The sequence below is a fragment of the Haemorhous mexicanus genome, chromosome 8 (genome assembly GCF_027477595.1).
Source record: "Haemorhous mexicanus isolate bHaeMex1 chromosome 8, bHaeMex1.pri, whole genome shotgun sequence".
Classification (NCBI taxonomy): Eukaryota; Metazoa; Chordata; class Aves; order Passeriformes; family Fringillidae; genus Haemorhous; species Haemorhous mexicanus.
In genome coordinates, this window is record NC_082348.1 from 30,200,646 (window position 1) to 30,225,394 (window position 24,749).

General features: G+C 44.3%; 1 protein-coding gene across 3 annotated transcripts; it reads left to right on the top strand.

The window, feature by feature from the left end:
* On the top strand, positions 1-24,287 carry STAT1 (signal transducer and activator of transcription 1). Of its 3 annotated transcripts, none has more exons than XM_059853420.1 (25): positions 1-82; positions 348-470; positions 2,622-2,750; positions 4,018-4,162; positions 4,860-4,958; positions 6,247-6,342; positions 6,979-7,057; positions 7,656-7,747; positions 7,972-8,123; positions 8,382-8,540; positions 9,543-9,635; positions 10,076-10,135; positions 11,303-11,332; positions 11,417-11,510; positions 12,407-12,448; positions 12,930-13,013; positions 13,597-13,695; positions 14,172-14,307; positions 16,097-16,152; positions 17,103-17,197; positions 19,205-19,344; positions 20,507-20,692; positions 21,178-21,253; positions 21,685-21,787; positions 22,360-24,287. In XM_059853420.1, the coding sequence occupies exons 3-25, from the start codon at positions 2,623-2,625 to the stop codon at positions 22,381-22,383; spliced, it is 2,268 nt and encodes a 755-aa protein (XP_059709403.1). In that variant the 5' UTR covers positions 1-82; positions 348-470; position 2,622; the 3' UTR covers positions 22,384-24,287. The 3 variants fall into 3 exon arrangements, with proteins under 3 accessions (XP_059709403.1, XP_059709402.1, XP_059709404.1); XM_059853419.1 differs by having other exon boundaries at positions 3-82; positions 189-470; XM_059853421.1 differs by lacking the exon at positions 348-470 and having other exon boundaries at positions 63-82.
* The last annotated feature ends 462 nt before the right edge of the window (positions 24,288-24,749 follow it).

The following is a 24,749-nucleotide window of genomic DNA, read 5'->3' on the forward strand; positions in this document are numbered from 1 at the left end:
CGCCCCCGCGCACGCGCACTCGGGCGGGCGCGCGGCTCTCCGAGCGCAGCCGGCACCGTGGCAGCGCCGACACGGAGACGAGGTGAGGGGAGCGGGCGTGAGGGGCCGGGGGACGGCGCTGGCGCTGCCCGCGCCTCGGGGGCTGGCGGGGTGAGTGTCCGGTGTAACTAAAGCTGTCGCTTCCTCAGACCGCTCCCTGCCCGCGGCACACCCACCGAGCTTTGCGCTTCGGTGTCCTTGCACCTGGGGAGACGGGAGGTGGCTCCCAGCGGTCTTCATTCCCGGCAGGGACACCCCTGCTCCTCCGTCGCCTGTCGCATCCGCTCTCAACTCGTCGCTCTCCACAGCTCACCCTCTGCAGACCTGTCCTGCCCGGGAGCCCTCGAAGCGGACCCCTGTCCCCAGCACGGCTGACGCTGCTCCCGCTGATCCCGTGCCTCCAGCATCGCTGGGCAGCCTCTGCTGAACAGGTGCGCTGCTCCCTCCCTCCCTCCGTCCCTTCCTTCCTCCCTCCCTCCCTCCCTCCAGCCGCGGCTGGGCCGGCCGGAGCGCGGGGAACGCGGGCACGGAGCCGGCCGGGGGCTGGAGCGGCAGCCCGCGCCCTTTGCTCCCAATCGGCCGCGATGCCCGGGAATGCAGGAAAGGAGGTAGAGGAGGGCCAGGAAGGAGCCCTGTACATCGGGTGGCCAGCACGTCGAGAGGGGTGATCAGCCGTCTCTGTTCAGCCCTAGGGAGGCACCTCTGGAGTGCTGTGTCCAGGTACAAAAAACACCAGGAGCTACTGGAGAGGGTCCAGTAGAGCTCACAAAGATGATGAGGGAGATCCCTCATAGCACTCTCTTACAAGGAGAGACTGCGGGAGCTGGACCAGTTTAGTCTGGAGTGCAGAAGACTGAGAGGGGATCTTATCATTACATATAAATATCTCAAAGGCAGGTGCCAAGAGGATGGTGCCAGACTCTTTTCAGCAGTGCCCATCTACAGGATGAGAAGCAGTGGCCACAAACTAAAACACAGCAAGTTCCGCCTCAATGTGAGGAAGAATTTCTTTACACTGAGGGTGGCAGAGCACTGGAACAGGTTGCCCAGGGAGGTCGTGGGGTCTCCCTCTTTGGGACTGCTACAAGCACACTCAAATGCTGTGTTAGCTGTAATCTGAAAAGCACACTCAAAAGCCTCCAAGCCCTCACTTTAAACATAACAGTTTTAACTCCTTTGTTTCTCATACCTAGCACACACCACTCAGCAGCTGAGGGCACTGACATAGAAAAATGAAAGGATTTGGTAGGAAGGGGCATAGAAGATAGTCTTTCACCCTGATGCTGCCCTGTTCACTTGGATGGGTCTTATAAGCAGCCATTGAAAAGCGATCATGTGAGTGGATTTGCATCTCACCACTCATTCTCAGCCTGGGCTGTTCCTTGGATGTATTTTTACATGCCATTTCCACTACAAGCTGATAACCTGCAGCATAGAAGGCTAAGTGATCTGCTTCTAGAGACCCTGCATCAGAGCTAAAGCCACTCTCACAAAAGTGTTAGGTCTGAGAGGAGCTGTTCTGCACAGTCTTAGTTCATTTAAGCACCCTGTATCTGCTGCACAGGTTACTTGAATTTAGCCTGAAACTATGATCATGAGAACTAAAACACATAGAAAAAAACATCTTTCCAGTACTTCTCCATTTAAAGTGATTTGAGATGTAGTCCATTTTCAGAGCAGGCAAGTGTGGATACAAAGAGCAACTGAAAATGGGCACTTAGAGGGGTCTCTGAATTTTTCACTCATACTCTTGGTGCTGGGGAATACATCTGCACAAGCAAAAGGTGATACTCCACGTTCAGGATCTCAGTTATGCAGAGCACAGGTATCAAACACACAGGTCCTAATTCCATATCTGCTAAGCAAGAGAGCAGTAACACTAGCAGTACCCTAAATGCCATGAAAATGGAATCAGAGGAAAAGGTAAAAAGAAAGCACCGCACAGCCACTCACTCACTTCCCCCATCCCTGCAAGGTGGGATGGGGAGAGAATCAGAAAGGTTAAAGTGAGGCACATTATGGGCTGAGATAAAGACAGTTTAACAGGTAAAGCAAAGGCCATGTACACAAGAAAGCAAAAGGCAGGAGTTCAGCCATCCTAGGAAAGCCAGGCTCCGTCACACCTAGCAGTGGCTTGGGGAGGCAAACCATCAGGCAAAATGTCTCCCTTTCCTCCTTCTTCCCCGAGCTCTGTGAGCTTGGTGCCACATGGTCTGGAATGTCCCTTTGGTCAGCTGGGGTCAGCTGCCCAGCTGTGTCCCCTCCCAGCTCCTTGTGCACCCCCAGCCTCCTCACTGGTGGGGTGGGGTGAGGAGCAGAAAGGGCCTTGCTGCTGTGTAAGCCCTGCTCAGCTGTGACAAAAACATCCCTGTCTTACCAGCACTGTTTCCTGCACAAATCCAAAACGGCCCATACTAGCTGCTGTGAACAAGATAAACTTTATCCCAGCCAAAATCAGCACATCCTCCAATTTTGTCAATGTTCATGAAAACTTCACATTAGTTATTTTTCACCACTTCAGTCCAAATATTACTTAAATATTTACACTGGCTTTTTTTTTTTTTTTTTTACCCCTTCCTCAGAATGTCTCAGTGGTATCAACTCCAGCAACTTGATTCCAAGTTTTTGGAGCAAGTACACCAGCTATATGATGACAGCTTTCCTATGGAGATCAGGCAGTACCTGGCACAGTGGCTGGAAAACCAGGATTGGTAAGCCCAGAAATTAATGAGGCTTTGGGTGGTGTGATAAGCAGTGCCCTCGGAAGGGCAGTTACAGGCAGCAGCAGAATGCTGGGGAAGCAAGCTGCTGGGTGATCTTTTGCTGGTTAGGATGCTTCAGTAGCTGTGTGGGTGCTCCAGCCTGTGCTCTTGCCCCTCTTCAGAGCTTTCTGGGGGGGCCTGATACCTGAAGTGTCCTTGCTCATGATGTTCTCAGTGGCCCAGAGCAAAAGTGGCTGTTTTAAGACCAGTTAGTTACTACCTTGGTCTCGAAAGGTGCAGAGCACTGTGACCCTGAGATGCATGCAAGGTCTCTGTTTCAGTCTGCACGTTCAAGGGATGAGTCGAATTCTTCAGTTTTCAGTCTCAGAATTGTTTATTGTATCTTATCTATTAAAAATTTTTCCCCTGCCCTGCCGAGGTCCATCCAGCAGGACAGTTCCAGGCACTCTGCCTGTCCCCGGGGCAGTGTTATCTCTTTATACTAAAAACTACATACAACATGGTTACAGTTACTTGCCAGTACCTATCACCTGTGAGTTGTGAAACTCACCAGTGAGTTTCTACTCTAAACCAATCTAAAAGTGCCAACATCACAGCAGAAGATGGAGGTAGAAAAGAAAGGTTGGACACACCCAAATCCCTCCATCTTGCCCCCAAAACCCCTATTCTAAAAATCCCAAAAATCGACTTTTGCACCCAGTGATAATTTTATTATGACACTCCTTACACTGCTGTGGCTTGCAGATCTTCATACAAAGCTGGCAGTTTGCTCCAGGGGTCATAATCGAACCCACAGGTGTTCTGGGCTGTGTGCCAGGGTCTCTGAACCCCCTGGCAGGGGTCTCAGCAACTCTGGACACCCAGAGGGATGTCCTGAGTTCCAACACCTCCGTAGCATCAGTCTCTCACTCTTCAAAGACTCTGAACTTCTGGCAGACTTTCAGTGGAGTGTCTTCTCTTTGAGGGGTGGTACAGCATGCACATGCATCAGGGTCACTTTGAGGTTCCTGATGTGCATGGAAGGAGTAAATGAATTTAAACAGAATGTGGCAAAAATAACAGAGAAGCAACATTTCTGTATCAAGAAAAGTAAAGCCAGTTAAGAGAATGAAACTGGCTTACATTTGAAGGCAATTTCAGTGCTTGCATCTTCTACAACTGGAGTTGGGGATTAAAAACCAAGTATACCTGTATGTATTTCTTGGTTCTTGCATTGGAAGTGTATCTAACCCAAACATGCTTTAAATGATTCCAGGGAACACGCGGCCAACAATATTTCATTTGCTACACTCTTATTCCATGAGCTGCTGTCACAGCTTGATGATCAATTCAGTAGGTTCTTGATAGAAAACAACTTTTTGCTGCAGCACAACATAAGGAAAAGCAAACGTAATCTTCAGGTACGCCTGGGTTATCTATACAATCTACACATCTATATGTTATCTATATATCTATACATGTGCTTGGTTTGCTTTCAGTGCAATTGAATGCCTCTAAGCAACTACCCTGCTGTGAGGGATTTTTACAGAGGATGTGTGAGAATCCTGATTTAAAAGCCAGAATTCAAGTGTTGCTCCATTTTTGTTTTGATTTGCTACAGTTAGAAAGTTACAGTTTAATTATCAACTCAGTTACAGTTTGAGAACTCTGGGAAAAAGAAAACCCCCCAGGGTAGCACCACCCTGAACAGAGCAGGGCAGTGCTCAATCCACAGCACATTTCATCTTTGTGTGCAGGTAAAACAGTAAGGTGGAATTTGCCTCCAGCCTGGACTGTGTGTTAAACCAGCAGCCATACCAAGGGGTGGGAGGGTGGTTCTTGAGGGATGAGCTCTCTCTAGGACTGTAGGGTAGTATCCCACAACTCCCAGGAATGTCTCTGGCCCTTTCCTGCCTCTTTGTATGCCAAGGAGGAAACTCGCTCTTGGAGCTGGTTGTGGCCATCACACCCTGTAATCCTGGAGCAGGCTATGACCAGTGTGTTCCCTGAGACTCACACTTGGGTCATACCCTAATGTTTTTTGCCAATCTGAAAGTAACTGAAACACAAGAAATTTTGTGTATGGACTTGAACAATGGACTGTGTCTCTAATGCTAGGATAACTTCCAAGAAGACCCAATACACATGGCAATGATCATCCACAACTGTCTGAAAGAAGAGAGGAAAATACTGAACTGTGCCCAGGCATGCAATGAGGTAACAGTCTTGAAATGGCTGCTGCAGTTGTATCTTCCCTTGCTTGTTGTTTGGGGCAAGGGAAGTGGATGAAGACTGGCAGGGGAAACAGGCTATCCTCTCTCTGCCCAATAGGAGGTTCCTTAAAAAAGAGAAGAGAGAGCACTGATATGTACCAGCTGGAGAACACTAATTTGTACCAGCATGGCTGGACAGCATGGCTTTTTTATTTCTGCTGAATGAAGCATTTGGAGGATAAATGGCCAGGAAATAATTTTTATTCCTCGAGTGACATGAAAGCTATGCTGGTTGTTTTAATGCCTCTCTAGTATGATGTAGCCTGATATGCCAATTGGATTTTATTTTAATAATTAGTGCTTAATTCAAATATCCAGTAAGATTTTAGGTTTGTTCTTCTGCATTTTACTACTCAGTTTACTCTCTATGCTTCTTTGGACTATCTCTGGAAAAATGATACATCCTTCTCCTTCCCTGTTATCTCCAAGTATTTCTTTCTAATTTTGGTGGTGTATTGGGGTGTTTTTTTTAGTGAAGCCCTTTTCTTTCTTCTGAATTATAGGTAAAGTCATATCTTCTCCTTCATCATCTGTTATCCAGCCTCTCACCTTTTTTTTTTCCTTTACATGAACTGTTTCGCAATAAAAATTCCGCCGTTGGGAAAGGCATGCAAAATATATAGGTAGCTGTAATCCATTTATGTAGAAATAAAGTGATGACTGACCAGGCATGTTAATTTCCAATAAGGAAATACCTCAATTTATAGCAAGGCTTTGAATGTGCAGCATGGGAAGAGCACTTGGGCAGAGGCTTTCAACAAGGGGCCCTTTGCAGCAGTGTCCAAAGCAGCTGCTCTAACAGTGTGACTCTGACAGAGCCCCTGTAGCTGCAGCACAGCTGTTTGGTCCTGGCATGTGGCATAAAGCACTTGCTGCTGCCTTTCCAGTACACAATAAATGTGGGTCATCAAAAAGGGAAAGGGAATTACAGAATGGTTTGGAATGGGGGGGACTTTAGAGATCATCTATCTTCCTCTAGACCGGGTTGCTCAAAGCCCGATACAGCTTGACCTTAATCCATGATGGGGGACCTTTGGCACTTTACTAAAATAAATACTTTGTTTCTTTCAAATTCACCTGAATTTGATTTGTTTTATACTATAAAATTATAGTATGATTCATCAGAACAAGCCATACTTCCTCAGGTTGTTGGTCAACAAATGCCACTCATTTACAGTAATGAAAAAAGTAATGGGTCACTCTGTTTTGACTTGTTCTGCTTCTTCCCTCAGATGGAAGTAGGGAATGTACAGAACACTGCGACTGGGATGCCAGACAAACAGAAGGAGCTTGATGCCGAAGTCAGGGCTGTAAAAAGCAGTGTTTCAGTAAGTATAATATAACTTTTCTCAGTAGGGTTTGTTGATTTGCAGATGCTGAAAATTAGACTTGATAAAATGACAAATAAAAGTAAGGTGGGGTTTTCAAGTTTATAAACCAGGGATTTCCTGAGCACAGGAAGTACCATGTGTCTAAATTCAGCAACAAAAGCATTTTACCCACCTGAAATACTAGCAACTAACAGAAAAAAACCCTCTTAAATCACAACTGACCAGTTTCTTGCTAACTGGAAGATTTACTTTTTTTAGCATATAGATGTTTGTCTTAATAAATACAGTCACAACAGAAAGCTTTTCTCCAAATAGTACATAAGAATTTGAAAGTTTAAAATGCTATGTGCTGTTCCAAGTTCTACCACTGTAGCCTAGGTTCTCTTCTCTGTGAACTTACATGGCTTGACCACAAGGGTTTCCATACTTCATAATAAACAGATTTCAGTTAGTTAGTTGGGAAGGAGGAAGGATGTATAAAAGGTGATAAAATGTTAGTCCAGGAACAGACATTGCTATGAAACTGGACTTCATGTCTGTCAAGCCTGGTACCAGGCAGTTCCTAATCAGATCAAGTCTTGCATTACTTGAAAATATTAAATAATTGTGGCCACCCTCACTTTTGCATTACAGGAGGTGGAGCAGGACATCAAGACATTAGAGGATTTGCAAGATGAATATGACTTCAAATGTAAAACCCTGCAGAACAGAGGTGAGTCATTTTTCAAAGACATCCCCTATTGTATATAGTTTGTCAGAGTAAACTGCTCTCTATGTCAGGGCACTGAGCCTAATGATAACACAGCCAAACTTGTGGTAATGTCCCTTGTTGATTAACTCTGCTTCACACTGATACCTAAATTTCTGCATGTCTTTTGTTCCAAGTAAGAGAGTCTCCTTGTTAACACAGCATTCCTTTGCCCTTTTCATCCCTTTGCCACTAGAAGTAGCAAACCCTGTAGGCTCTGTGACCATTCAACCATGCACTTAATTAGTGATGTTTCACAAATGCCAAACCAGCTTTAGGTTTTGTAGCTCTTGTGTATCAAGGGAAACACACAGAGTCCATGCTGGTTCCACTGAAGAGTTCTCTGTTGTTGAATGCTTTGTTGCAGAAAAGGCTTTAGTTTCTAACACAGCTTGGCAGAGCTGACTATCCCTTAGAACAGGGCATGTTCAGAAGGTACTAAGGGAAGCACTAAGCCAGAATCTTGCTTTTTGTATTTATCCCCTTCTCACCTCAGCATTTCCCCCACCCATCCTTCAGAAGTCCTTCAGCCTCATATTCACAATTTGGACTTATTTTACAGAACATGACTCCAATAGTATGTCTCAGGAGGAGTACAAGAAAGAGCAGCTGAATCTCCAGCAGATGTTCTTATCACTGGACCGCAAGAGAAAGGTAGCATTCAAGTTTTCTTTCAGAAGTCAGCAGCTCTTATCTTAAGCACACGTTCATTTTCATTGAATTGACATAAATTAGCAGTAGAAAAGTTTTTTTAATTTATCCATTCAACTGAGATATTTGCAGAGTTTTGCAAAACAGAAGGGCACTAGCTAAAACAGTACTTATTTCTCCTGTGTGAAGTATTTGTAATGAACAGGGTAATCTCATATTCTGTGTAGGATGTGGTGAAGGAGATAGTGCAGCTGCTGCAGAACACAGAGCGCATACAGGCTGCCCTTATTAACAATGAGCTGGTGGAGTGGAAGCACAGGCAGCAGACAGCTTGCATTGGTGGGCCCCCCAATGCCTGCCTTGACCAGCTGCAGACCTGGTAAGTCTTTTGTAAGACCACATTTAAACCATGTTATGAAGGAGCACCACATCTAGGAAATATACTGATTATTTATAGGATCCCTTTTCATTCTGTCTTAGCATAACTGTATTCATTTTATTACCTCACCACATTTCCATTGAGCACAAAGTGTACTCCAGGCACTGCCACATCCTCAGGGACAGTCACCTGGCTGGTGCCTCTGCACTAGTACATTGTAAAAAAGTGCTGAAAGTAATAAGATTGTGTCAATTGTAGGTTCACCATTGTGGCTGAAAGTCTACAGCAAGTTCGTCAGCAGCTCAAGAAGCTTGAGGAACTGGAACAGAAATTTACCTATGACCCTGATCCCATCACAAAAAATAAACAATTTCTGCAGGACCTAACACACAAGCTTTTTCAGCAGCTCATCCAAAGGTAATAGACCATAAGGATCTTTTGGGTGTTACCATAAATAAATAGATGAAGAGCACCTTCCCTACCATTCCCTCAGTATTTCCTACGTAGTATCTTTTCATTTTCCAAGGTTTTCCCAAGTTGGTCAAACTTTAAACTGAATTACTGGTTTTGAGATTTACCTCATCTAGGATTTCTACAGGTTCAGGCCTATGGAAAGGGTTTATGCTCAGTCATTATTTAAGTTATCAGGAGCTTTGCTGCAGTACACATTGATTACAGAGTCAAATTCTCAGTCTGTTCGTCCACTTCTCACTTCAAGCTTCAAAGTTCACATGAAGAGAGGCAAGAAACAATCTGCATCAAGCTGTGCCCAAGAAAGATACACACTAGATTCTCCAAGCCTTTGTCACTGGACACATCATCTTGGCCTCCAGCACAGGGAGGCCAGCCTTGCCTCTGTACCACCTTTTTGATGCAAGTTACTGTAGCTGGTAGTTGCCTCACATAAGATCAGAAACCTATTCTGTAAACACACAGTAGATAAAAATTTGATGTGTATCAAAACAGGCTAGCCCCAGAAGTTTGTTTCATTGACCTGTCCCTCATCAAATCCCCTGCTAGTGTATGCATGCCTTGGGCATGTGTTGTTACACAGCACTGTCAGTGTAAGTATTCAGGAAGCCCTGGGAGTGGCAAACAACACTCCTCACTTGCACCATGCTAATTGCAGCACAGTGTTTCCTTGCTGTTTGATTTCAGGCAAGTGTGATGTAGCAATCTCCCTCCTCAAGCCATCAATGTATTGCAGAAAAGCCAACACTTTAAAAATCACTATTTCTAGCCCCATTGTAACAGTTGAAAGGAACTGAGTCACACGCCTCTGTGTAGATTGAAGCTGAGTGAATCAAGTCTGTAGTATTACTGGTAAATCAGCATTCTTTTAAAGTTCACTTTTATATGGTTTCTTATTTAAGAGCAGTACAGATAAACCATAGTGCCTTTAACCTGTTCTTCCCATAGCTCCTTTGTGGTAGAGAGGCAGCCTTGCATGCCAACACATCCTCAGAGGCCACTAGTTCTGAAGACAGGAGTGCAGTTCACTGTGAAGCTGAGGTATGTTTTCCCCTTTCCCTGTTCCTTTTTTGTGGTAAGGCTTTCCTGTCAGTGGCTTCTTGCAGCCCAGAGGATTGCAGAGCCTGCCCTGCAGCCCAAGGGCTGAGGCAGGACGAGGGAAGTGCCAGGGGCAGGGTTTTTCTTCTGGCAGAACTTTACTCACATTCAGCTTTTACCCTGTCCCAGAAGTGGGGTGTACCAAGTGTGTAACAAACTCAACCAAACAGCAAGAAGACACATGCAGAGCACTTTGTCATGCCAAAGAGTAACTCATTTGCCCATTTAGTTTTATCTCTAAGAGCTGTCTGGTATGGAGCAAGCTTGGAGTCTCCATGTGGGTCCCAAGTGTGCTGAAATATCTGTGGTAAGCAACACAATAGAAGAAAACCCATATTTTTCAATTGCTGATGCTAAAAAAAAAAAAATACTTCTCTTTCCAGATTGCTGGTGAAACTGCAGGAACTGAACTACAACTTGAAAGTGAAAGTTTTATTTGACAAGTATGTTGCATTTATTTCATCCCTTTTATGTAATGGTAAACAGTTCCCACACTCAGAAACCCAAGAGCAGTCACATTAGAAGTGTTGAGCAGGCCAGCAGCAGGCTGGTTCTCCATGGCAGCAGGTACATCCTTCCCCTTTCCTTACCCATTCCCTTGCTCTAAATCTCTCTCTGCCACCAGAGACATGTCACAAAGTGCAGATGGCCTCAGCTTCTCACCATCAGCTCCACAGAGAAGAGCTCACTACTGCTAAATCAGACATGGGGCAGCACCTGGGCAACAGCCACTCTGCTGGGGTGTTTCATCTGGATTAGCATGAGGTGACAGTGTGGAATTGGACTCCACCATTCCTAGTCACATAATTCAGTCATCTCTAGAATCCTTTACTTTTTGGGTAGAGTCTAGCAAGGAATATAGTTATCCTCAAGCTGCCTTTGAATAAGGGCTATAATCTGCCTACCTGTAACACATGACATGTTCTCAATCAGAGAAAAAAATTACAGCAGTTGAAACAGATTAATACCAATCTTTTGTATTTTGTAAGGAGTTCAGGTGAGTTTTGCACTTACTTCAAGGGCAGGGAAAGAATTGTGACAGGCTGTCCAAAATAATGACAGGGACTGTTCTTTCAAGAAAGCAAGTGGGTTTTTGTCTTCTCAGCCAAGTAATTTTGTTCGCTTGAAATGACTCTAGGGTCCAGAAACTTGCATAGAATAGTAAGTAAGTAAAAAAGAATTCTTCTGTGGCTGTGGGATGCAAGTCTTTGAGAAATGCACTAGATAGAATGCAACTCAGTAAAATCCCAAGTGCTGGGAAAATCAATTCAAGTGATGCAGCAATTTATCCAACAAGTTTAAAAGCAGATTTAGAGTGGCAGAGCTATATTTTTTTCCTCAGAGCAAGAGTTAAAATCTTGATAATACAAGAAAGTACTTCTTTTGATTATAAAGCCCCCATAGCAATATCAAGCCTCAGTAAAACACAGGCTGTGTAGCACAATATTTATTTTGACTGCTTTAACAAATTGCCTCATCTTTTGCACAAGAATTTCACAAAAGCATTTTACCAGTTCTCAGTCAGCACTGTCAGCTACTAAAACATGCACATTTTCTGTGTCTTTGGCAGAATCTTCAAAAGATTATTTTGTCTTTTTTTTTCTTGACAGAGATGTAACTGAGAAGAACTCGGTCAAAGGGTACGTGGCATCAGAGTTTGATATATTGACATTAGGTTCTTTCAATGAATGAGATTTAATTACATTTTCTCTCTCTTTGTGTAGGTTCAGGAAGTTTAATATTTTGGGAACAAACACAAAAGTAATGAACATGGAAGAATCTACTAATGGAAGTCTTGCAGCAGAATTCAGGCACTTGGTAGGGGGTTGGTTTTTTCTTTCTTTCTGTCACTGATACAGCCACTTAATTTTGTAGTAGAGCATGGTAGGAAGGGAACAAATTGCCTTTGTTATTGAAGTCATTATTCATTTTTTTGTGTAAAGGGGAACTGTGATTATCTCTCTTTTTTTTTTGTTCTGTCCTTTTTAAAATATTTTTTGCCTGTTTCAAAATCAGAACCAATCAAAATGTGATTGCTTGTCACTGAAAAAGGGACAGAAATGCAAACAAGAGTATTTGCTGCCATACAGCTTATGCTGCAATGGGCTCTTGGGAGAAGGAAGTTAAAAAAGCCTAGAAAGGCTGGGCCTTTCAGAGGAAGGTCCATAGGTAGGGAAGTCTGGAATAGTTTAAAGAGCTTTGAAGCTGGAAGATGAAAATTGTCAGAGTGTGCAGCTGCAAGAGAGTCAGTGCCTTTGGCAGGCTATGGGGCACTTCTGATCTGCAGATTGTGAGGGAACACTCTGGTTCCATCACTGCAGGAGGAGAGGAAAAATGCAAGTCCAGAACCAGGGAACATGGAACTCTACCTTCATTGTTCAGAACTGAGGCTGTCTAGAGTTTATCATCTGATTCAGAGGGGTACTTTGATAAACCAGTATTCCATCTGATCCTGATTTCATACTGTTTCTCTTCCTAAAAGGCTTCCTGCATAAAGGCATTGCAACATAACTGTGCAATATCTTTTTTCACACATGAACAGTTTAAAAAAGGGTAGTACTTCCCTACAGTTTAATTCTTTGGCTCCCACAGTTTAGAACCAAATAAAATCAGACACTAGTGCAGCAGGTTTGCATACAGTTGAACAGGTGGAACTCTACCACTTCCATTTGTGGCTGCCATAAACAAGTGACAGGTTTTTTGTTTGTTTGCAGCAACTGAAAGAACAGAAGAACGCAGGGAGCAGAACCAATGAGGTAAGCAGCACTAACCTTTCCTTTGTAAAGTTTTTGCATAATACTGACAAGGCATTCATTTAATACAATGCTCTCTGCTCAGACCCATGAAGACACACGTGGGATGAGAGATGATGGGAGAGGAGTTCAGTGTTTCTACAGAGTGATCCATGTATGAAGAGACTGCAAGGAGAGCTGCTGCCAGAATGGCAGTGAGGGACTCTCCCACACTGGCATCTGCCTTTAACAGGGCTTCCTGGCAAGCACAGATTTTTCTGTGACTTACAGGTAGTAGTCACAAAAAAAACCAAAAAACATGCCTGGAGAGGCAGTTTTAGGATGTCAGCAATGTCACTTGACTTTGACCTACCTCTAGGCTCTTGCTGAGGTTTAGAGCATGTGACCATGGGCAGAAAAAGGTTTTCCTCATGATAAAGCCCCATTACTTCACCCTAGGAACTTTCAGTCCCTGAAAAGTTTTCTTACTTTTTTTTTTTTGAAGGGTCCTCTGATTGTAACAGAAGAGCTTCACTCTCTGAGTTTTGAGACACAGCTGTGCCAGCCTGGTTTGGTAATAGACCTAGAGGTAAGTCTTAGATCAAACAGATGCACTTGAGTTCCTGTATATCACTTGTGCTGACAATCTTAACTTTTTTCTCTCTTTTTTTTTTTTTTTTGGTTGGGTTTTTTTTTTTTAGTTTGGTTTTTTTTAAGTACTGGGATATCACATATTTTCAGTTATTTCAAATTATGGGAACGACACTTCACAACAACTCTGTACAGACACAGAGAGAGAATTCTGTCAGATTTCTGGGTAAATAAGAATAGATGTGCTTTGCAAAATGTCTGATACCCAGAGGGCTCAAACCACAGGGTTGGTTATCAGTTTACATTTATTTCAGAAGCAGTCTGCTGTGAACTCTACTGTCACTATCAGTGCCAGCACTGACACTAAACTGACACTAAATGAAAGTCTTTATTAGACAAAAATCACCCAAGTCTTTCCACTATTTCATCATACTTTCTCCCCTACATACAAACTTTTATAGAAAAAGCCAAGATTATGCAAGCAGGGAATTAAAACAGAAATGGGTGCGTGGATAATCTCAAGGAGGATTGTGGCAACAGTGCAGGGTAACCTGACATGTTTCCTTTTGTGCCCCTTTCAGACCACATCCCTTCCCATTGTTGTGATCTCAAATGTGAGCCAGCTTCCCAGTGGATGGGCTTCTATCTTGTGGTTCAACATGCTGTCTACTGATCCCAAGGTATTTGCAAGAAAAAAAGATGTTTTATCAGGTACTATGTCTAATTTTCAAGCATTGTTTGCAAGTGGCTGCTGCATTTTAGCTCTGCACATAACTCATAATGAGTGTCAGGTGTAGAGAGGAGCAGTGACTTCCCTGACCTAAACAGAGCAAGCTTTGAAACCATAAGGGTAGTGTACATGTATTCAGGAGACACAGCACACAGTGAGAAGCCAAATTAACATTCAAGAACTCAATTATGGTGCACTCGAGTGATCCAGCAATTCTGCCTGCTGGGAGAAGACCTATCCAGAGCCCCAGAGATTGCTTTTCCTGGTAAAGAGTGCCTGGAAGTACAGCTGCCTGCTTCTGCAGAGCTGTTGCAAGCTGACATCCATTCTTAAACCTGGAGCTTGTTTGGGCAATACAAAAATTCAAGTGGCATTCCAAAATTAATGTTTGTTAACTGTAGCTTGTATTTTTTTCTTCCATTCTAGAACCTGTCCTTCTTTCTGAATCCACCTTGTGCAAAGTGGTCTAAGCTTTCTGATGTTCTGAGTTGGCAGTTTTCTTCTGTAACAAAGAGAGGACTTAATGCAGATCAGCTGAGCATGCTGGGGGAGAAGCTTCTTGGTAAGATCTGCTTTCATCACAGATGGCCTATCTGAATTACAGCTAGGTCTGCATCTTTTCCTGCAGCCCATTTTAAGTTTTCCTTTCCTCTCACAGCTTTCCTCCTCCTACAATATAACTTTGTAGCAATGAAGCATTTTCTACTTTTCAGTATGGCAGAGTTTGAAAGTGAGATCACATCATGAAAAAAATCTGCTGTTCTAACTTGGGAGTTTTATGCATTACAGCAACACAGATTGGGCCTAATTCTGCCTTTTGAAGTAATACTCACATTTAGTCAGTCTGTGAAGTGGATGTTTCTTGGCATCTCTTGGGTTTTTTTTTTAATCCACCTCCATTCATTTTAACTTCATGCATGCATGCCCCCAGCCACAGTGGGGATTCACTCTGCATAAACACAGTTGCAGTATCAGCATGCAATACTATGAAACTGCTAAAGAATATCAAAATGAATTATCTCCCACATGAGTGTCCTTAATAAAAGCCTCATCAGCCATGGGTTTTGTTTCCAAACTCCTTGCAGTTTGCCTGAAGAGGCAGGGCACTTTACACTGCTACTGATTCTTGCACAGTAGACTCTAGATGAAAAATACTATTGATTCAGTATACTTCATCAGCTTTAAGTTTCAGGGAAAAAATTATATTTAAAGGCATTGGAGATTAGTGTGTCTAGGTGGCAAGTACAGCATTCTACTCTCTAATAACCTCAAGACATAAGATCTGACAAAAAGCTGTTAATTTATTCGATTCCTTTTCAAATTTCTACAAGGAAAAGAATTTTATTTTTTTAATTAACCAACATAAAGAGACCAGTGATATATTTCTGTGGCAAATTTTCATTTCAGAGCTACAGGGGTTATGTTGAGCTCTGGTAGGGTTGCTACTTAAATCTTATCTCTATAGATAAAAATATTACAGAGCTGACAAAAATCCTGCTTGCTGAACACTATCTGCAGGATTCCTCAGTGCAAGGAGACAGAACCAGCAGGGTGCCAGGGCACAACCTGGCTGCTGGTTTTGCAATGTGAAAGTTGACAGAATCTTGATCTCTTAACACCAGCAGTATCAGTAACAAGCTTCCTAACCCAGTTTATTTTTAGAAAAATGACAGAGAAAAGCATATTTATGGGAAGCCATAGCATGATCTTGAATGGGAAGAATCTGGCTCTGACTACAGTCAGGGTCTGCAAAGCTCCCAGCTACAGTAGGCCCAGCACAGGACTTTTCTTTGTGCTTTGGATGTGGTTATGAAACACTGTGGACATACAAACAAGGCTGAGGGAAACAATTGCAACAGGAATAAGATCAATCTCGGGTTGGGGTAGACTTAGGAGTCAAGAGTTTCTGGGGCAAAATCCTGCAAATCACCAGAATTAAGGTAGGAAAGTGCTTAATCTTAGAGAGATGCTGCAGGGTCTGCTGAGCCTGCAGAGGAGCTTGTGGGCTGCAGTCTTCTTGCTGTGCTGGCAAGAACTGTGTAAGGATTCAGTTTCCTTCCTGGAAGCATTCTGAAGCTGGCAAGTGTTTGGTGGAGCACAGCACAGAAATGTGTCAGGGTGGATTGGTTCCCATTACACAAGGGCTGCTCACACAGGTTGGGGTATCCTAAAACCTCCCAGAGGGGAGCTTGGCAACCTCCCCTGCAGTACCTGTGAAGCCTGCCCTTCCTTTTCTTTCTCAGTCCAACAGCTGCCTTCCAAATTAACACTCACAACTTGGTTTGCTAAGTACTTTTAGCCTTACTAGGTAACTTATGGAACATGACTGAAGTTAAATTTATTGTGTTCAGGGCCAACAATTGGAGGATCTCAGGATGGCCTTATTCCTTGGACAAGATTCTGCAAGGTATGCACACAGTTTTAAAAACTGAGATGGAAGAGGGATCTCATCTTGCTTTATTGTGGACTTTGTTTGGGCTTTTTTTGGTTGTTTTCCCCCCCCCCCCCAAGGTGCCTACTTTTCTAGTAGCATCCTAATTATTCTAGACCTTACATGGTCATGGGAGGCTTTGGTGGTGAGGTTAAAGGAGCAGCAGGAGGAAAAAGAGCTTGTAATGGCAAGGAGTAGATGATTTTGAGACTGTTTTTGATCCATGTAAACTCCATAGGGGAAAAAAAAGTGTCTTTCAAACACAGCATCTCCATTATTATTAATGCAGCTGCTATCAATAGAATAGCTCTCCATTTTGACTGTTACAGAAAATGTAAATAAAAAAACCAAGATGAACAATTCTTCTGTATCTTAGTGAAGGACATTCCCCAGACCAGGGGAAACTGGATCAGGGTAAGGATTAACACAGGGTGGCCAAGAGGGTCAGTATGATGACAGAAAGCCACATCATGGAATTTCACAGCCCTAAAGGACTCTTCACATTTTTTTCCAGCTTTAGATCCTAAGCTGGTATAGATAAGTGGGAGACCACAGCAACCAGGAGCAGACTCCAGGGGAAGAGCAAGGCTCTGGTGATGTACAAGCAAAGTCATCGATACAGATGCCTCCTAAGACATTGAGATCCAGGTCTCAAGAGAAAGTGTCTCTAAGGTTTTCTGCTAGCTAGCCCAGTCAAAAACCCCAGAGGCATGGGTTTGCATGTCCCACAGCTCCAATAGGGATAGCACCCAGGCAGGAACAAGAGCCTTTTATCTGCTCTTAGACCAGCGTTGTCACATGTGAGAGGTGATGGATCACACATTTGTGGGTACTGGAGGCTCAGACAGGCATTTTATTTTAACTCATGTCTCATTATCCCTATTCTCCCCCCTCCCATCCCTGCTTTTCCATATTCTGAATTTCAGGAAAATATAAATGATAAAAATTTCCCCTTTTGGCTGTGGATTGAGGGAATCCTGGAGCTTATTAAGAAACATCTCCTGTGTCTCTGGAATGATGGGTAAGATGTGGTCATTGCCTCAGACTTCACTTTTAGGCTACCAATTGCACCCTCAGATTGGGAGGTTTTTTGTGCAGAGGGTGGATCTTGAAACTGGAAAAATCTGAAGCAAATGAATTCTAGTAGTGAGGAGTCCTTTGAGGAGGCAACTGCTAAAAGCAAGAACATCAGATCACCAAGTTGTCCCATTTAAGTCACAGAGCAGGGCTTTGAATGTTAGATTAGATTCTGTTTTGCCTCTGCTCCCACTCTAAGTCAGTTCTTCCTACATCCTAGAACACAGCCAAGAAAAACTGAAGCACAAGAAAGTACAAGTCGTAGGGAGATCCATTTTAAAAACCCAAAACCCAGACTCCCTGCCCGAAGAGAGTTACTGTGAGCTGCCTGGAGGTGGCAGCAGCCAGACTCAGAATGCCTGTGGGCCCAGAACCTGGCAGTTCACTGATTTATTTTTAAGAGTATTACCAATTAGAAGGACTCTGCCAGATGGGAACACAGTTCTATTTGCCCTTTAATACTGCTTTAGTAAACTTTTCATTCTGGGATTTCCAATTTCGGATGTAATTCTGCCCAAACTAGGCTTATCCAAAGTCACAATCCTGTGTTTTAGCTTTAGTCACATTATGAAACCTCATCAAGCAGCACCCTCACAGTGGAGCATCCTAGCATCTCACACTTCTGCAGGATCTACAGCAGCAGGATTGCTTTGCCTTGCTACAATCAGGTTCACAGTTTTACCCCCCAGCTCCAGAAGAGTTCTGTCAAAGCCCTGTGCAGTACAAGCCTTGTTTCCCTGCCCCAAACCTCCCCTTTTCTTTGCTGCAGTGCAGTGGGAATATTTGTCACCATTACTGAAGCAGAGTGGCAGTTCTGGGATTGGGATTACATATGGATTTGGTACAGACTTGAATAGCAGAGACTCCCCTGGTATACAAGAGTAAATAATACAACCTCAGGAACACTTGCCTTTCTTCATACTTGAGAGATAGGAAGGCAGAAGACTTCCCTTACACAGAGGACATTGACTACTGAACACATTTGTTACCTAAAGCATGGCATTTAAACCAAACCAAACACAAAACTCACCAATCAAACCCCCAAACCCCATAAAACAGGGCAGCTTACTGCATCTGAAACTCTAAGCAAAATTATGATTGTTTGGGGGTTTTATGTGCAAAGCCAACTTTCCCTAACTCAATGCACTCAAGGACAGTCATAGTACTCAAAAGATCATTATTGAGGAGTATTTTGAGGAATAAGAAACAGACAAAACCTTTGGGGAAAAAAAAAAAGCTAACAAAAGCAAAATACCAAGCAACAAACCAACCAAAACCAAGTAGCTGGGACTTGGCCAGGGTCATACCCTGGTACTGACTTGAAAACTCCCTCCCCAGTACCTGTCCAGATCCATCAATCTCTTAAAATTACCACACTAGCCTCCTTGTCTATGCAATAAGATTTGCTGAGCACAGTGAATAAGTCACAAAAATTTAACAGTTCCTGTAGAAAACAAGCTCAAGGCCCAAAGCAAACCCCATACCTGTAAGAGGCTAATCTGGCAGCCAGCAAAGTCTGTTTCATCAGCCAAAAAGGAGAAACAACTGTTCCTTAGCATTCTTTTGAACCCAAGACTGACTGCTAGCTGGGATCTTACCCTGTTACACACATGTAACTTCACTTCTGCTCCCTAGGCCCAGCTTTGACAGCAAAATGGACCATCATTTTTGTTCCAAGGGCAGAAAAATATTTGTCTAAGCCCCCAGGCCGAAGTGAGAGTGCTGAGGGAAGCTGTGGTAATTCACAGCTGCCAGCAGGCATGAATCACCACCTGACTGCAGCCAGTCAGTCCTGCTGCCAGCTGTTCACAGGACAAAGCCTTCTGTGAGGCTTTCACCAGTGCTTCAGCTCTCTTAAGTGAAGGAAAGCTTTTTAGTTGTCCTAGCTAGCACAGCACAGATTGGTTTTTATGTTGGGGAGTAACTCAGCTCTTCCTTTTCAACATTACAGCTGCATTATGGGCTTCATCAGCAAAGAGAGAGAACGTGCTCTGCTGAAGGACCAGAGCCCAGGAACATTTTTATTGAGATTCAGTGAAAGCAGCAGGGAGGGAGCAATCACCTTTACCTGGGTAGAGGAATCTCAGAATGGTAAGTCAGCAACAGGAAACCTTTGCTGACCTGCTTGCATCAGAACAAGAAGTCTTTATGCCCTTCTCCTCCACCCTGAGGACCAGCACAACAGCCCTGGCAGCAGCAGGGCACAAGCAATAGCAGGGACACACCATACTTGGGGTAACTCAAACCACACAATCAATTGATCAGGGTTTCAGCTAGGACAAGTAGCACTTCCCAGGTTCTGCTTCTGCCTTGGAAGCTGGAAAGGAAAAACTGCCCAGATTGTCTTCCCTGCCTCCTTAGGCTCTCCCCCAGCCTTTAGTACACAGACAATGGCATCTCCTTCCAAGCCCAAATGCAGCTTTTTTTCCTTCCTTCCCACACTCCCCCTAGATAAATTATGTACTCACTTCATTTTCCAAGTAGTTCTCCTTCCTCCCCTTGTCCAAGTGGGTCAATGAAGAGCTTGTTTCCTCAGTGAGCTGGACTAGTTTCTCATCCTCTCCTAAGGAAGCCTGGAGGTATCACAGCTACAGGAAACTCAAACCTCCCTTGTACCCCGTCAGGGCTCTGCTGTTATCACACTCACTACACAGCCCCACCCCTCAGCACGGGGCAGCTGTTGACACTTCACTTTGATGAGCCCAAAACCAGCAGCAGGTGGAAGAGAAACTGCTGAGGTACGGAAAGGTGCTTCTTTCCCTTGGCTGCCTTCATTTCTGAGGCATCCAAAAGCTCAAAGAAGCTTGATAGTATTTGGACCATTCAGGAAGGCTTAAATGTCTCTCCTGATGATTCATAAAAGCCTCAAGAGGTGTATTTGGATCAAACTCCCTAATAGGCAGCAGAGTTTGAATTACATAATTTGGAAGAAGGTTAAAAAGGCAGCACAACCTAAATTACTTAATGAAATATTGGAGTAAATTTCCATGGACAAGTCCCACCAGTCATTCTGAATACAAAACACACCAGGAGCCCTCAGTGTGTGCTGTCCCCCCAGCCTCCCTACCCCACAGGACAATTCTGCTCCCTTTGCAGGCATTCAATACTTCCTGCAGCACCATAGGTGTCATCCAGGCAAGGCTTTTGCTCATGTGAACTCTGAATTTGTTGGAAGTGGCTGCAGCTTTTCTGGACACTGTCAGAAAAAAACTTGGAAGCCAACTTTAAGAACTGCTGCTTCTCTCCTCTGCAGAGCCACAGTTCCACTCAGTGGAGCCCTACACCAAGAAGGAGCTCTCTGCCGTGACCTTCCCCGACATCATCCGCAATTACAAAGTGATGGCAGCCGAAAACATCCCCGAGAACCCGCTGCGGTTCCTGTACCCCAACATCCCCAAGGACAATGCCTTTGGCAAGTACTACTCCAGGCCCAAGGAGGGTGAGTGTGCCATGTGGGGCTCGTGCCTTTTAGCTTGTCTGCTTGTTCCTCAGCTGCTGGGGCAGTGCACAGGAAAGAAAGGCAGCAGTTGGCCTGGATGCCTTGGCAGCCCGTCCAGTCTTTATAGGTTAAGAAAAGGTCTGGTCTTAAACAGGCACAACATGAGACCTAATCAGACCAAAAACTGAAACCCCTAATTGTCACTGGCTGTCAGGTGAGCCTGTGAACTGTTCCAGAAATGTAGGCTCTCACCAAAAGACCCAACCATGGCTGGTTATGGGAGGGGTTTCTTTGCCATTTTCTATAGGAGAACAGGAAAACCTGACTAAAAATGGAATAAATTAACCAGAGTGCTGTAAAATGCATGACAGGGAGACTTGCACATTATCTGGGTCATAGGCTGTATTTTTGGTACAATAAAGGTGAAAATGTGACGTAAACTTGCTGAAGGAAAAAACCCACACGCTTTTTTTCTCTCCTTGAAGCACCAGAGCCAATGGATTTGGATGGTCCCAAGGGAACTGGCTACATCAAGACCGAGTTAATCTCTGTATCTGAAGTGTAAGTTCTCACAAAAATGCTGGATTTTTGAGAACTCATTATAAGATTTTAGCTGTAGTTCATGTCTCTTCATACTGTTTAAGCTGTAGGTGCCCCAGTCAAGTGTTTCCTCTTTGAGAATCTGATCACAACACATTAATGTGCTGCTGTGTTCAAAACACCATTTTTAGGTAAAAACAGTAGAAACTTGCGGTTGTACAGGCAAATAATTTCTTGCAAAGCACATTCTCAAAGACTTGTTGGACTTCTTTGGTTAGGATGTGCACCCCTGAGTAGTCTGAGTTTTCATTTAAAGCCAGGCTGGCTTTACAAAGCCTGGTCTTCCTCACAAGAGGCCTGGCTAGTGGCCCTTCAGGCCTCGGAGGCAGGCAGGGTGACCCAGCTGTGCCTCATTGCTTTGGTGACAGTTAATCCCTGCTCTTGTCCACCAGGCACCCTTCCAGGCTGCAGTCTCCAGAAAACCTGCTGCCCATGTCTCCCGAGGAGTTTGATGAGGTGTCTCGGATGGTGGGCCCCGCCGAGATCGATACCGTGGTACGTGCCAGGAGCCAGCCCAGAGCCCCCGGGGTCAGCCACGACTTCCTTTTGCCTTTTCTTGTCCCCCCATCTGAGACATACCTCAGATATTTAAGCAAACACTTGACAACATGTCTCTTCACAAGCACAGGAGTAACTGGTGATCTGGAGGTAGACTGGGATTGCCAGCAGTTGTTTTTCAACGTGTCTGCAGGGAGAAGGGTGAAGAACAGGAGAGCAAAGCTTCTTCTGTGTGCCTTGCAGGTGGAGGAGAGATGGCAGGGGAGGAAGGGGTATCCCTGTAGTGCCTCTGCTGGGGTCTGTGGGGGAGTTCCCTGAGCAGGAGTGCAGTTAGTGCTGCCCTGCCAGGGCTGGTGTGGTAGTGCCTGTTAACAGAGCAGTGCTGCCCTTGCAGGGTGTGCTTCAGAAAAAGAAACAAATTCCAGTGATCCCACCTTCCCACCCCGAGCAGCTGAATCCTGATGTGACTCAGTGTGACTGGGGCAGAAGGTGGTCATGCTCTGAGGTTAGCAGGGACTTGAGAAGCAGGGCTAGGCCTGTGTAATGGAGGTTTCCTTTTCTCCTTGCAGATGTGTACCCATATCCAGCTCTGAGCTCTGGCTGAGCTTTCCCTGGCCCATCCGCTTCCCGCATCCTGTGCTGCACTCAGTGCCTTGGTGACAACGCTTCACTTCCTTGGTTCCTCAGCCTCAAGGTCCAGCTGCAGTTTTAGCTGATGGGAATATCAACAGCAGCAGCCTGAGCAGCCTCCTTTGTTTAATTAGCAAGATTCCATGCACATCTTTGGTTAATTAGCAAGATACTGTGCCAGAGTGGAGGAAGAGGAAGGTGAGAATGTGAGCTCCTCAACGACAGTGATAGCAGAAACATGCACTCATTGTTTGAAGGAGTTAGTTAAATGTTTAAAACAGTTCACTGTATATAGAAGGCTTCAAAGAAAAGCTGGATCTTTTGCAGAGGTTCTGTTCAGAAAGCTTACACCTTGAACGTTTGTCACAAAAGGGAAACACTCTACACATACCATGCCACACCAAATCCATGTGCTGCTGAAGTTTGTTGTGCTTTTAAGCTCTTCTGGGCATGGCCCATGGAGAGAGCAGAAGCCCAAAATGTTACCTGCATTTCATTTTCACAATTTTCACAAGGCATAATCTTGTGTAGGATGTTTAGCACAAAACAAAAAAAAGCAAAAAAAGCATTTTCTCAAAAAAAGCATTTCTTAGGACACCACCTTGGCACATGGTGAGCTTGGAAGCCAAGGTGCATAATCAAGACTAAAGCCTCTGCAGACTGCAGTCATCAGACAAAAGCAGAACCTCCTCTTAGAAGACTGCAAAAAGGATTGAATTATGTTTTTATTTACTGTGCCTAATCTGCCAAGGTAAGGATCTGGTCATCCCTGTCTTCTGCAATGATACAGACCCCAAGTAGGTTGTAACAGGTAGAATGAACTCAGTTTTCTCATGCATCATGAACCAGGGCATTTATTTAACTGTTATTTTGAATAGCTAAAATACTTTACAGGCTTTGATAATGAAGTGATTTTTGTAATTAGGGGTAAGGCACAGGAAAGTGAAGAAGGTAAAGTTTATCCAGAGCAATGGCTGCAAGATACAGAGTCTGCAGTACCTAAAGGATGAAGCTGTGCTTCCACCAGGAGGAGCAGGTTGGTTTCTCAGCACGTTTGAAGGCAATTAACAGCTCTCAGTTAAGAGGCAAGGCTGTTCAGGCAGCTCTCTCTCTCTGAGGGTCCCTGTAGTGCAGGTGCTCACTGGCAGGGAGCTGAGCAGGGGGGCTGCAGAGCCCTCGTGCTGCACCCCGTCTGTCCAGGGACAGGGACACTGCAGGGGCCCTGCCTGAGCAGGGGCTGGACAAGGGGACCTCCAGAGGCCCCTCCAGACCCATCAGCTGCTGCTGGGGAACAAAAGGACTGCTTCACTTTGGTGTGTTGTGCCAAGACATCTGATGTGCCCCTGAAAAAGCTTCCTAGAAAAATTAAAGGACCTAGAGCATGTAACACATGCATTTAAAAGAAAGCATTGCCAACACATACTTAAAAGAAAACATTGCAAACTGACTTCTTTTTGGTGCCCTGAGTTACTGAGATTAACAGTGCTACAGGAAATGACTTCATGCTTTTATCTCACTGTAGCTAGCTGGATGTGTGTCTGTTGCTCATACAAAAATCAAGTTGGTTTTTGAGCTATGCTTTGTATTCATGTTCTACAAGTCATTTTATTCTTCAGTTTTGTGGGACTTAAAGCAGTGGCCTTATTCACAGCTTGGTCTTTCCATAGCCAATAGTTCTAGAAGCAGTGACTTTTCCTCAATAGAATATTCTTTTATATATTTTAAATTAAAGGAACTGTCAGTTGCCACTTTTGTCTGTCTCATGTTTTGGCTACTTCTATTATACAGTGGATGTGCCAGTCACTATTTTACAACTCTGTATCTCATTTTAAACTTGTTTGTGCAAATAAAGAGTTACAGCTCTGAAGCCTGAGGCTGTATTGATGCTTTTAATTCTCTGCATTGTTGCAGGTCTGTCTGCACTGGAGTTCTTAGAAGGTGGCTGCTACCTTTTTTTATTACTGCTTGTATCACTTCATTCATTTGTTTGCATCCCCACACAACCTTTAATGAACTGAACTTGAATTTCTAATTTGAGTCCTCACTAGGATAATTGATCTATGGCTCATCTTTGTGGGTTACCAAGCTGGGCCACTGCTGCTTTTCTCTGGGGCTAGTAAGTGACAAAATCCCTCATCTCCCACTTGTCAGGCTTTCATATGAACTGTACAGCCAGAAGAATAATAAACTGTTGGTGTGACAGAGGATAGCAGTGTAAGTCAAGGGAAAGCTGGACCTGTTCAGAGCACCTGGCCACAATTCCAGCATTAACAAAATGCAAGCACCAGTGAAAGGACACAGCTCTGGCAGTGTAGGTTTCAAAATAAAC